The sequence below is a fragment of the Chaetura pelagica genome, unplaced genomic scaffold, assembly GCF_000747805.2.
Source record: "Chaetura pelagica isolate M959 unplaced genomic scaffold, ChaPel_1.0 scaffold1029, whole genome shotgun sequence".
Lineage (NCBI taxonomy): Eukaryota > Metazoa > Chordata > Aves > Apodiformes > Apodidae > Chaetura > Chaetura pelagica.
The window spans coordinates 6,797-20,807 of record NW_009954706.1 but is presented as its reverse complement, the minus strand read 5'-3'; the positions used below and the strand labels follow the sequence as shown (position 1 = coordinate 20,807).

General features: G+C 49.3%; 1 protein-coding gene across 1 annotated transcript; it reads right to left on the bottom strand.

Moving 5' to 3' along the window:
• Nucleotides 1-8,475: 8,475 nt before the first annotated feature.
• LOC104395910 (mothers against decapentaplegic homolog 7) lies at nt 8,476-9,170 on the bottom strand (the record flags this gene model as incomplete). Its single annotated transcript, XM_010005659.1, has 1 exon — nt 8,476-9,170. A coding segment is annotated over one exon (539 nt), but the record flags the coding sequence as incomplete, so codon positions are not given.
• Nucleotides 9,171-14,011: the final 4,841 nt, after the last annotated feature.

Sequence of the window (14,011 nt, the reverse complement as noted above, 5' to 3'; positions counted from 1 at the left end):
GCCTGGCTCCAGAGCAGAGCTGCTCCAGCCTTCCCAGCATCTCTGTGGCCTCTTTTGGACTCTTTCCAAGAGCTCCATGGCCCAGCACCTTGTCCAGCTGAGTCTGAGACGTGTCTGGTGTTGGGGAATCCACTGCTTCCCTGGGGAGATGCCTGCAGCAGTGATGCAGGAGGACAATAACCACAAACCACAGAAACCTTCCACGAGCAGCATTGCCCCCCCAAGACCCCAGCACACGATTTTGGCCCCACTGGAGAGGACACCACGGGTGGGGTGTGCCAGCCCAAAACAAGACAGATGGCAAGGCCAGACTGTGCATGGCACACAGAGCAGCCTCAGCCATTCAGGTTCTGCCCGTGCCCAAACTTGTCGATGAGGTTCTTCAGAGCCGTGACATAATTACGGTTTCAATCGCAGATTAATAAGAAGTGGTTGGTGTTTTGGGTTGTTGTTTTTTTTTTTTTCTTAGCAAACTCCGAGGCATGCCTGAACTGGAAGGGCATTTCACCTCCCCACTGCCTGGGAGCTGAGGGTGCCATACCCTCTTTGATGTCTCCTGGTGTGGAGGTTCTTCCAAACACCGGCAGTGGCGGCGGCTGCACAGAGTGTTCCTGCTGCAGCCACCCTTCCCATGGTGCCTTCTCCCTGAAGAAGCCAACTCAGCTTTCATCTCCAGCACCCAGTTGGGCAACGGGGGTATAAAGACACTGGGGAGAAGCTGTCACCAGCTTCTCAAATAAACAATTGGTCCTGCTGGAGGAAAGTCATCCCAGATGCTGTCTGGAGCTGGGGTGGATAGAAGGGGAAACTGAGGGAGAAAGCAGCTTGTCTGAGGTCATACACTCATAGAATGGGTTGGTTGAAAGGAACCTTTAAGATCCTCTAGTTTCAACCTTCTGCCATGGGCAGGGACACCTCCCACTGGATCACATTGCTCCAAGCTCCATCCAACCTGCCCTTCAACACTTCCAGGGCTCGGGCCAGTGCTGAGGTCCCCAGCACAAGAATAACATGGAGCTGTTGGAGAGAAAGGGAGACCAAGGCCCGTTGGGTGCTGGAGCACCTTTGGGAGTTACATCTGCCTCTTCTTTTGGCAAGGGGCAAAGTCTTCACAAGGTTTCTTCATCTCAGAGAGGAACAAACCAGCACTGGGCGACAACGATGTGGGCTCTGCTGGTTACAGCACACGAGGGAAGGAGGAATAAAAAAAACCCACTCCTCAGATACGGTGAGGAACCAGGAATTTTGCTGTAGTGCCAACACTTAGGGCTGGAGTTGCCATGGATATTTTTTTGTCCTCCAGCCTGAGGCATGTTGAGTAGCCAGAGATGGAGCTGGGCCACCAGAGACCTCTGGGGAGTTGTGTGAGAGCTGGGAGGAGGATGTTCCTTGTTCTCCACAGCTGCCCAGATGAGAATGTCTATCTGAATCTGCTTAAAATGAGGGAAAATCACATTCTAGCCCCAAAATGATCTGTTTTGAAAGGAGTAGAACATCTTGGGGTCCCACTATTCATCCAGTCAAGGGACATGACTGGCCCCTGCTCTCACCCCCCCTGAAGCTTTTAGCTCAGTTTAGAGCCAACCTCCAGGGGAAAATGGGTTGGACAACCAGTTTTTCCTCCCATCAACAAGACAAGCTGAGAGTGAGAGGTTGTGAGAGGAGGAAAAGAGGAAATGAAGCTGTTGTGAGAGAGGCCCAGAGAAAGAAAGCAGAAACCAGGGGTCAAAGCATTTGCTAGAGCCTGATGGAGGTGAAAGAAGAGCAACCGACCTTCTGGATCTTGCTGGGAAGAGTGGTGGGCAGTGGGTGGGAAAGGTGCTCAGCTGAAGTGGCTGCAGGAGCTGAGGAGGACCATTGGTGCCAACAAACCCAACCCCCTGGAGATGCCCCAGTGCCTCAAAATGCCTCACTGGAAGTGGTTTTAACTCCTGGGAACTCAAGGGCCTGCGGTTGGAGTTTTCCAGCCCAGCACACCATGGGGAAGCTGGGATGAATTTCATGGTTGGAGAACTTTTCTGCTTTTAATAATTGATCAAGAGCAAGAAGTGGGATGGAAAGGCTTCCTGCAGAGGTTGGCTGCCTGTGGGCTTCCAGCTGGGAGATGAAGTGGAGCTGGGCTGGAGGCAGGGCACTGGGATGGGCTATTAAGGGCTTAGAGCCTCCACAACCAGGAGAAGGAGTTGGCTTTTATCTTCCTGCCTGCAACATCTGGAGCCTGGACTCGTAAAACTTTCATTGGTTCTTTAACCCTTCAGGATCTATTTTTCATATAGTCACAGAATTATGGACAGGTTTGGGTTGGAAAGGAACTTAAATATCATCTAATCCCAAGCCACCTTGCATGGGCAGGGACACCTCCCACCAGCCCAGGCTGCTCCAAGCCCCATCCAACCTGCCCTTCAACACTGCCAGGGATGGGGCAGCCACAGCTTCCCTGGGCAACCTGGGCCAGGCTCTCACCACCCTCACACCAAAGAATTCCCTCCTCATCTCCAACCTAAATCTCCCTCTTCCACTTTTCATCCATCCCCCTCATCCCATCCCTCCCTGCCCTTGTCCCAAGTCCCTCCCCAGCTTTCCTGGAGCCCCTTCAGGCACTGGAAGCTGCTCTAAGGTCTCCCTGGAGCCTTCTCTTCTCCAGGCTGAACACCCCAACTCTCCCAGCCTGGCTCCAGAGCAGAGCTGCTCCAGCCCTCCCATCACCTTCATGGCCTCCTCTGGACTCAAACAGCTCCATGTCCTTCTTACATCTCACTAGTGCATGTGGCACCAGGCATGTGGTGGGGCTGGGATGGGGACATCAACGTCCCTTTGCACAGGATGTCTTATCCATTGTCCTGCTAGTGCTTGGGTTTGCTGTTCATTTCTCCCTGATATAATGAGCATCACAAGACCCTGGCCACCAAGACACCTGGACCACTGCTACAGCCCAGGCAGCAAAGCACACCCTTGTTCTCACCATGAGGTTCTTCAAGGAGGACAAGTCATGGCACGGCTTGACCTGCCTGTGCTCAAGGTCAACTGCTAAATCTAGTTCTTCATCCACCCAACCTTTTTCATTTCTGGAAGAGGAACTGCATTCCCACCCACTCCTCCCCAGATTTCCACCACACTTTCTGATCTGAGGACTTTGTCACAAGGTTCAGGTGTGTAGCTGATGGCCAGATGGCCAGATGACCATTGGAGACCCTTGGCTTTCAGAAACCAGAATGTTTAAATTAAAAAGAAAAAAAGAGGAGAGGGGGATGGTCAGATTAAGGAGCAACTTGGCAGTTCATGATGCTGGTCCAACCAGCGTGATGAAGAGGAACCATCCCGGGGTTTTCCACTGAAGCTGATGACAGGGACCTTGGCTGGTAAACGTGACACAGTGGTGACTTCCTCACTAACCACAAGAGCTCCATGAGCCTCACAAGAGTTTTAGGTTTGGTTTCATTTCATCTTTAAGCCACCCCCCAAAAAAAAAAAAATAAAATGGCACAATGAATCACTGGAGAGCCCAGGGTTGTCCCTTGTGCAAATGTGCAGATGCTGAGCAGGGGTGTGCTCCTGCCAAAGCCTGGTGACACACTGGGGTCACAGGGGATATAGACTTCCCCCACCATGGGCTGGGGGGGTTTGGATCCAATCCTGGCCTTGCTGTCATCCCCAGCAGAATGTCACTCATTGCCACTCATGTGTAGGCTGCTTGGGGCAAGGTCTTTTTATCCCCATAATGCCTGACCCAAAAAACAGATGGGCCAAAAAGGCTCAGGCTGGAAGGTGCTCTGAGGTCTCCCTGAAGCCTTCTCTTCTCCAGGCTGAACAGCCCTCAGACATCCCAAATTTCCAGAGAAGTACTTTAATAAGGAAAAAAGAAAGGAAGAAGACATGTCCCACCATCCACTGGGATGTCAGGACTTTAGACTGTCTCAACCATCTCATGTCTGAGCCTCTTCAGTGAGGGAGCTTTCAGTGAGGTGGTTTCCAAGGAGGAAAGAGTGGAAACCACAGCTAAGCCCTACAGACCATGATACATGAGGTCCCATGGCCACTACTGCTCTGTGAGAAGATGTCCACGGGTGTCTCTAGAGCTGGGGGTGCTCATACCTGGGAGATGCCTGAATTTAGGTGCTGAAGGACACCATGTTCCTGGTCAGAAGTGACCTGGGGGCTGGACATGAGCATTTTCAATTGGGCAGGAGCCAGCTTTGCCCTTGCCCACAGCACCTCTGTCCAAGGGCAGGTCAGGACTGTGGTTCATAGAAGGGTTAGGGTTGGAAGGGACCTTAAAGATCACCTAGTTCCAGCCCCCTAAATACTCTTTAATCCAGGTGTTAATAGATCATCCAAATTTGACCAGATCAGGAGAAACCACATAACTGCCTTTCTGAGTGCGCCCATGTCATAAAATCATGGAATCCCAGACTGGTTTGACTTGGAAGAGACTTTAAAGATTATCTAGTTCCAACCCTCCAGGTGACCCTATACCTCCCACCAGCCCAGGTTGCTCCAAGCCCCATCCAACCTGCCCTTCAACACTGCCAGGGATGGGGCAGCCACAGCTTCTCTGGGCAACATGTTTCATGTGCTCATGGGCTTTGCAGGAACTGCAGAGGGACCCAGGTACAGTGAGATGGTACAACCAGATGAAGCCTCCAGCTGGACAGGATGAGGTCAGCAGGACCACATCAGAGCAGGTTTACACCAGGTCAGCACTTTGCTTGAACCTGGTCTGGTGGGAGGTGCCCCTGCCCATGCAGGGGCTTGGAACTAGATGATCCCTTCCCACCCAAACCAGTCTGTGATTCTATGATCTTCAAATAGATCAGGTTGCTCAGAGCCCTGTCCAACCTGACCTGGAATGTTTCCAGGGATGGGGCATCTCCCACCTCTCTGGGCAACCTGGGACAGGGTCTCACCAACCTCATGGCAAAAAATTCTTCCATATATCTCGTCTGAACCTCCTCTCTCTCAATTTCAAACCATCACCCCTTGTCCTATCACTAAAGGCCCTGCTAAGAAGTCTGTCCCCATCTTTCTTCTAAGCCCCCTTGAAGTACTGAAAAGCCACAATAAGGTCTCCCTGGAACCTTCTCTTCTCCAGGCTGAACAGCCCAGCTCTCTCTGCCGGTTGGGGAGAAGTTCTCCAGCCCTGCAGTCATTTTTGTGGCTCTTAGGTATCCTGGAAAGCTGCTGTGTTCATTTAGGGATACAATATTTCCATTCCCTGCTTTCACCTCTCAGGAGGAGCTACAATTTGTAGCCTGTGTGTCCCAGGAAAGAAATCCTGAGAAACAAGGCTTGATGATTGGGTCCCATCTCATGGGCCAACGAGCAGGGACAAGAGCCCACATCTCCAAGTTTCGGGGCTTTAACCAACATGAGATGTTACCCACTTCATGGAACAAGGTGAATACATCTGCAGAACATCTCTGGTGTGCCTACATGGCAGACTTTGGTGTGGAACCTCAAGGACAAACCCTCATCTCATCTCTTCTGGATAAAGAACCACACCTGAGTTGCCAGCACAACAGCTTGGAGAGGGGAGGAGAAGTATGAGTGAGTCCCAACTTTCTCTACCCTTTGGGTACTCCAAAGTAAAAGCCAACTTCTCAGCCAGCTGATCACAACCCTGGTGTGACCACTGACCTGGTGGCTCCTAGATCTGGAGGGATCCTTCTGACCCAAGGTCCATAGTCCTTCAGAGAAGTGCTACAAAAGCTCAGAGGACTCAACAGGCAGTTTTGCAATAAACTCTCCTGCTTTATTCCTCATCTGCTGGGCCTTTCATGCTGGGTTGCCTGGGTGGATGTTGAGGACATGGGTGGGTGCACTCTTTCTTCAGCTTCTGATGCAAACCATCAATGCCAGTTTGGCTGCTGGACCAATGGAGAAGGTTTGATGTAGTTTCTGGGTATTTCAAGTCTGCTGGCACAGAATGGAAAGAAAAGGAGCCAAATTATAGTGTAGGTGCCACTGTCCCAACATCTGCCCTTCCAGGTATCTTGTGTTGCTTATCAAGCAAGACAGGATGGGTGCATCCATCATGTTCTCAGCCTGCCATGCTGACTCTCACATGAAAGACAAGGTGAGAGCTTGGAAACTGAAACTGCCATGCAAACCACAATCATGATCCCAAACCATTTTGAAGCTGGTTCATGGGCTCCATGACACGAATCCAGTTGAAGGCACAGTCCATTCAGAGCAAACCAAATAAATCCCTCTGGGTTGGGCCAATATTGAATATTGAAGGTATAGCCTTGAGTGAACCTGGTCCAGATGTCCACAAAGCCTAATCTACTGCTATGGCCATCAACCACATGAAGGACAGCAGAGACTGGAAGTGACATTCCTGGTGTTGACATGCTTTGGCAGGGAGGGAGCTTACAAACCCTTCTGGACCTTCTGCTTCTTCAAATTCTTCCATCTCCAGGAGCCTGGTGGTTCCAGTCAAGGTCCCTATCCACAAGAGGCTGCAGGGTCCTTCTCCATGATGGGATGCAGTGGAGCTGTGAAGGCCTGAAGGCAGGGTGAGGCAAAAGGAAAAATAACCTTTAATTCCAGAGGCATGGGAGATGAGGAAGACAGGTAATAGTTGAGGAAAACCCACCAAGGACTGGTTTTCTCCCCTTCTCCCCATGTTTTCCTCCACACTTGGTGGCACAGGCCACCTGTGTCCCAGCACAGAGCAGAAGCTTGGCCTCCCCTGGTATCTCAGGGACTGGAGGAGTGTCAAATGGGAGCAGGATGGTTCTTTCAAGTTGAAACAATGAGAAACAGGAGTAGCAAGAATACCCCAGATGATTTTGGGCATCCCTGTGCAACCTGCCCAGATCCAACCAACCCCTCCAGACTTGACTCATTGGGTGCATCCAAGGTGAGGAGCCCAAAGCCACATGCTCCAAATCAGCCCAAAGGAACCCAAAGCTCAGAAAGGGACCCAATCTGGGTGCTACCCACACTGGAGAAGTCCCACACCAGGCTGGGTGAAGTGTCCCCACCATCAACTCCATGTGGCCATGGGCCCCACCTAGAGCAGCATCTTTCTTGCCACACTGAAAAAGCCACTTGCCACAACCTGGGATCAAGTGTAGGTTTTTATTTTTTAATGGAACATAAAACTCCTTTAGAAAAAAAAACAAAAACACAAAAACCAAAACATTCATCTGGATGAAAAACATCCATAAGAAAAAAAAAAGGAAACACCAATCTCATGTTCTTTTTTTGTTGTTCTTTTTTTTTTCTCTTTTTTCCATTTTCATTTGGCATTTGTTATTTGCATTTATATTAAAGCAAAGTGCATCTTATTTTTTCTCTTCTCGTTTATACACATTGCACAATACATAAATAATGATGCTTATAAAACGTCTTTGTATTTACAAGTAATAATATATTTATATATAACATAAAATACTTTTTTTTTCTTTAATAAATCTCACAAGGGAGGAGGTTCAAGGAGTCCTTTTTTGTATGTGTGTGTGTGTGGTTTGTTATGTTGGTTGTTTTTTGTTTTCCAAAGCACTACAATGCTAAAAGTTCCAATGAAGATGCTCTCTTGTTCATTTAAACCTTTATCTTTAGAAAAATAGCTTATGTTAAGGTCTAAACATGCTCATTGAGCTAAGAACAGTGTAAAAGTATCATACTCGTGTATGAATTCAAGAAGAAATGAAAAGCACAACTGCATTTCCAGATAGGATGGTACCGGGATAACCTGATGGAAGCAGGTGACAACAGCCCAGCTATTGTGAACACTTCTTTTTTTTCCCCTTTTGTTTTTTTCATTTGGTTTGTTGATTTTGATGGGGTGGTTTTTTTAGCATTTTCTTTTGAGGCTTCAGCTTCTGTCGCTTCGCGCTTCGGGCTCGAGCGATGAAGCACGAGGTTGTTGTCTTCTCAATCCATGACCATAAAAAGAAGGAACACAAAAAAACCAAACCAACAAAGCAGTGGAAGGATGAACACAGGGATGAGACATGAACCCAGCAACAAGACCAAAAAAAATAAATAAATACAAATGAAAAGGGTGGGTTGAAAGACCCGGGTAGGGGAGGTTCCGCACCACCCTTCGGCGGCAACGTGGGGTTTAGCACCGCTGGGGAAGGGCTCTCGGTGTCACCGTCACCGGGGGGTGGCTGGCAGCAAAAGGGGAGAAAAATGGGGAATTAAAAAAATAACAGGTATCTTGTTGTTTAATCCAAGAGAAGGAGCTGTAACATGTAGCACGTGGCTTCTAAACCCAGGGATGGTGGCGCCGGATAATCCTTTCAGAGGCGTGAAATAACTATCGTGTGCAATCCAACCACCATCCATCCATCCATCCATCCATCCATCCATCCATCCAACCATCCCCCTCCCCTTGCACCCTTCTCTTGCCCTTCTGAGTAATTGGTCATTCACACTTCGAAAAAAAAAGAAAAGAGTTATCAAAATACCCCAAGGCAAAACAAATAAAAAATAAAATAAAAATTAACAAAGAAAAAAATCTTCCCATAAGCTATTCCTCAAAAAAACACAGGGAAAAACAAACAGAACAAACAAACAAAACGAAACAAAAACCCAAAAAGGTTGCATGAAAAGCAAGCACTCAGAAGGAAATAATAGCAGCAAAGTAGTATAAATGTCATGAGTCTACTCTGTCTCGAGTCATCGGTTATTAAAAATAACCTCCAACCAGCACGGGCAACTGCTGATGAACTGTCTGGTGTAGCACTGGCCCCAGCCTTTCACAAAGCTGATCTGGACAGTAAATCCGGTCCATGGTTGCTGCATGAACTCGTGGTCGTTGGGTCTCTGCAAGCTGTAGGCCTTCTCGTAGTCAAAAGCCTTGATGGAAAAACCCGGGAACACTTTGTGAACCAACAACGTCCTGGAATCGGGGTTGTCCAGTGTGGCCGACTTGATGAAGATGGGGTAACTGCTGCGGTTGTACACCCACACGCCGTCCACTTCCTTGGTGAGCTGGATGCCATAGCCAATCTTGCTCCGGACCTTCTGCACCAGCTGGCTTTTGTTGTCTGAGTTGAGCTGTCCGAGGCAGAAACCATTCCCCTGAGGTAGATCATAGAAGATATCCAGGGAGGGCTCTTGGACAGAGTACAGCCGACCCACACGAGTCTTCTCTTCCCAGTATGCCACCACGCACCAGTGTGATCGATCCCCGGGCTCCTGAAGAACTTGGGAATCTATAGAAGGAAAACAAGGAAGGAGAAATTTAAGCACTGGGGGCAGGAATACAACCCAAAAGGTTGAAAGGTTCCACAACACTGGAAGGTCCTTGACTGCTCGTGACCTCCTCGTGCTCTACCACTACCTTGAAGGAGGTTAGAAAGAGGTGGGTCTGCTCAATGAAATTCCATGTGATAGAACAAGAGGAAACGGCCCCAAGTTGTGCCAGGAAAGGTTTAGATTGTACATTAGAAAGAGTTTCTTCCCCAAAAGGGTTATCAGGCATCGGAACAAGGCAGTGGTGGAGTCACTGAAGTCATTTTGGAGTCATACAGACATAGAACTGAGGGATATGGTTTAGTTAAAGACTTGTCAGTGTTAGGTCAACACTTGGACTTGACCTTGAAGGTCTTTTCCAACCAAGGTTATTCTGTGATTCATGATGGTCTCCATGCACACACCAATGCCCACAGCACATGAATCATTTCCAAAAGCCACATGATAAGGCCACCATTTAAGTTGACCCTGGTCAGGAGGACTCCTATGTTGCTTGAGTGTCTAGCTCTAGTTGGAATTATGGATCCTAAATTACCAGGTCCACCTTCAGAACGGCCTTGAGACCCACCAGCGGCATCTACAGAGCAGCCATCCCTCACCTAAACCTTCACCAGGACCACCCTCAGTGCCAGCAGGAGAGGATGAGAGGCTCCAGCCTCCAGCAGGACCAAACACCCTGCAACCCCTTATTTCCACCCACCAGATCATGGATCCATTTCCAAAAATACCTCCTGTGAAGATGCCAAAAAAGCCAAATGAGGTGCTGTTAAGAAAAGCACATCGAAGGTCACTCCATGGGGGTGGCAAGGACCTGCTTGCTCTAGTTCAAGGGGCTCTTCCCTGTTTGTAATCAGAGCCTGAGTGATGGAAAGGATGGAGATGTTGGATGAAGCCCCGACCTGCAGGAAGCACCATCAACCAGGGGCAGGGTGGGGACCAGACACCTCACACCTGGAACCAGATGATCTTTGCAGTCCCTTCCAACCCAAACCATCTGGTGATTCCCAGAGAAGTCCACAAAAATAACCTAAAAAAAAAACCACCTCCAAAAATCCCATAAATGTGTTCCTCTCACTTCCTTGCCAGTAGTTAGCCCGGGTGAGCCATGAGGAAAAAACATGAGGGGGGTGGGAGGTGAGGGTGGCGGTGAGAAATAGGAAAAAAACCCCTTTTCATGAGAGGTGATTCCTTCAAGCCTCTGTAGGCATGTTAAGACCTGGGAACTACTCATCTCTAGAATTAGGATCACAGAATCATAGAATCATCAAGGTTGGAAAAGACCTACAAGATGGAGCCCATCTCCTCTTGTCCCACCCCTTGTTCCTGGGGAGCAGAGCCCGACCCCCCTGGCTCCAACCTCCTCTCAGGCAGCTGCAGAGCCAGAAGGTCTCCCCTCAGCCTCCTTTGCTCCAGCCTGGACACCCCCAGCTCCCTCAGCTGCTCCTTATTAGACCAAATAATGACTAAAAAAAATAACACTAACCCAAACTATATTTAAAAGAACAAAAATCAAGCTGAGAATGTCAATTAGTGATTCCTACCAAAACCATCTCCTGCACCAGGGGAGCAGGGGGGACCCAGCACCCCAAATCTCTTCAACACCCCAAACCCCCACCCCAGCAATGCTCCCTGCCCTGTTTCTCTAAGCCCATTTCCCCAGCCCAGGGAGGTTTTTCTTCTCCCCCCTCCTCATGGTGCTTCAAGCCCTGCACTGTGCTTTGAAAAAGCAAAATAAATAAATAAAAACAAACACCAAAGAAATGGAATTAAAAAAAAGCAAACCCAGCCACACACTGAATTTCCTCATTTCCCTCCCTGCCAGCAGGGAAAATATTTCTCTCCAGTTGCTGGAGGCAGCTACCAAAAATGGGCCCATGTACAGCCCAGAATCACAGCATCACTGAATGGCCGGGGTTGGAAGGGACCTCCAAAGATCATCGAATCCAACCCCCCCTGCCAGAGCAGGACCAAAAAAACTAGGGCAGATCACTCAGAAAGGCATCCAGGCAGGTCTGGAAAGTCTCCAGAGAAGGAGACTCCACAGCCTCTCTGGGCAGCCTGTCCCAGGGCTCTGTCACCCTCACAGCAAAGAAGTTGCTCCTCATCTTGAGCTGGAACTTCCTGGGCTCCAGTTTGAATCCACTGCCCCTCGTCCTGTCACAGGGCACAAGTGACAAGAGCTTGTCCTGCCTTCTAGGTGCCCTCGTGTATTTATAGACATTAATTAGATCCCCCCTCAGTCTTATCCTCACTAAACAGCCCCAGGTCTCTCAGCCTTTCCTCATCAGGCAGATGTTCCAGTCCCTTCATCATCCTTGTAGCCTCCCTTGGACTCTTCCCAGCAAATCCCTGTCCCTCTGGAACTGGGGAGCCCTGAACTGGACACAACACTCCAAGTGAGGTCTCACAGTTAAGAGTAGAACCTCCCTCAATCTTACCCCAACCCCCCCCAGCCAAATGGAGTGCCCCTCACCCAAGGGTGCTCCTGGCAGGGCAAGAAGTATCCCCAGGATGGTGTTTCCCTGGGAGACAGAGGAAGCTTGGGGGTGGATGCTCCTGGATCTGGGGCTGTGATGCACATGAACCCAGGGGGAAGGAAAGCTCCTGGATCTTGGCAGGGGTGTCCTGGGTCCAGGGAGGAAATATGCTTCTATATCCAGGGGAATGGTGTCCCAGGACCCATAGAGGGGGGGAAATGCTCTGGATTCGGGGGCATGGGGGATACTCCTGGATCCAGGGATGCCCCAGGATCCAGAGGGAAAAATGTTCCTGGATCCAGGGCCAAGTATGCTCTTGCATCCAGGGGAGCAGAGATGCTCCTGAATTCAGGGGAACGGTGTCCAAGGATCCATGGGGGGAAAAAAGCCCCAGATCTGGGGGTAGAGGATACACTCCTGGATCCAGGAAGATGATGCTCCTTGATCCGAGAGGATAATTCCCCTGATGCAAGGGGATGATCCCTCAGGATCCAGGGGAATTACGCCCTCAGATCCAGGGGGATGATGCTCCTGGATCCAAGGGGATAATTCCCCTGGTCCAAGAGGATGATCCGTCAGGATCCAGGGGGACAATGCTTCTCAGTCAAGGGGGAAGATGCTCCTGGATCCACCTTCACCCTGCCCACCCAACACCCCACCTCCACTGCACCCTGCCCACCAATGCCAACAATGCTTCTTGGCTCTTGTGTTTTACAGCAGCTGAGGGAATTCTGGAGGAAAACTGAACCCTGGTAAAAATTCCTGTAGGTTCATATTTAGCTGGACATCCAAACACCCCTTTCAGGAGTAGGTGTGGGTGAAGAAGAGTTTTTCACCTGCTCTTTGTGCTTGCGTTAGGGAAGACCACTTAAGAAGAAGCTCATGGGTGTTTTCGAAACCTTATTGAATTGGCAGCAGATTTTAAAAAGAACTTGAAGGAAAAAGAAACAAAAAACAAATTGGAAATAAAAAAAATATGTTAAAAAAAACCCCAAACAACTCAACAAAAACAACTGTCTTGGCTATGAATGAACAGACCTTTATGGAAGGCTGGAAGTTCATGAATGAATCCCACAAGGTTTTTCAATGACATGGGGTGACCAGACCTCAAGGACCAGTCCTAGGTAATCCGGGATTATTTTTTTTCCTCTTTTCCCTTTTTTTCTTTTTGAATGAACCAATGCCAGCAAAGAGTATAAATATGCCAGAGTCTCTTCCGTTGGTGGGGCTGGGCTCTGTTGACTGCCTGTCTAGTCCAAAAACCATGAGGATATAAAGCTTGAGCTTGGATAAACAGGATCAGGACTCCTCGGCAGCCGCCGCTGAAGCCGCTTTTCCCGATTGTTGGGATCCTGGAGGAGCCTCCTTGCTCCCACCCACCCCCCTGCTTCTGGCATCTACCAGGAAAAGGGGTGGGAAAAAGCTGGTGGCATCACCCCGGGCAGGAGAGGAGGGAAAAAATGACACAGAGATGTTTCCTGAAGTGATGGAATTTTGCCCCAAAAAGGTTTGTTGGTTGTTGGGTTTTTTTGGTGGCAATGACCCACAGTTCTGGGTAAATAAAGAAAATACATTGATGTTGCCTCAAAATGTCCCAAGGGATTAATCTGGACTCACAGTCTAACTGTCATCTCCTTCTGCTGCAAAGTCACACCACAGAGAAACCCCAGATGCCAGGAAACAGACCTTAGAGCACCTTCCAGTGCCTGAAGGGGCTCCAGGAAAGTGGGGAGGGGCTTTTCATCAGAGAAGACAGTCATAGGACAAGGGGTGATGTTTTTAAACTGAGAGAGGGGAGATTTAGGTTGGACATCAGGAAGAAATTCTTCCCCATGAGGGTAGGAAGGTGTTGGCCCAGGTTGCCCAGAGAAGCTGTGGCTGCCCCATCCCTGGCAGTGTTGAAGGGCAGGTTGGATGGGGCTTGGAGCAACCTGGGCTGGTGGGAGGTGTCCCTGCCCATGGCAGGGAGGCTGGAACCTGATGAGCTTTCAGGTCCCTTCCAATCTTCACCATTCTATGATCCTATGAACTCTGTGGCCCCATCACCCTCAACACACCCTCGTGTGCGACAGCCCAGAAAACGCCTGAGAAACACTTTGGGGTTCTCAGGTTTTGGGAATCACAAGCATCATTTTTATGAGCTCCTAGGAGCAAACAATCCCTTTCTAAATGCCTGGAAATATCTCAGCAAACTGAGAGCGTTCCCATATTCCAGCAAACAATGATTATGTTCAAATGCCATAAACTTCCAGGCTATTATTCTGTTATTAAGCATCTCCTCATTTGCTGCTATCGTTGGGTTATTATTTTAGTTCCATAGGTTG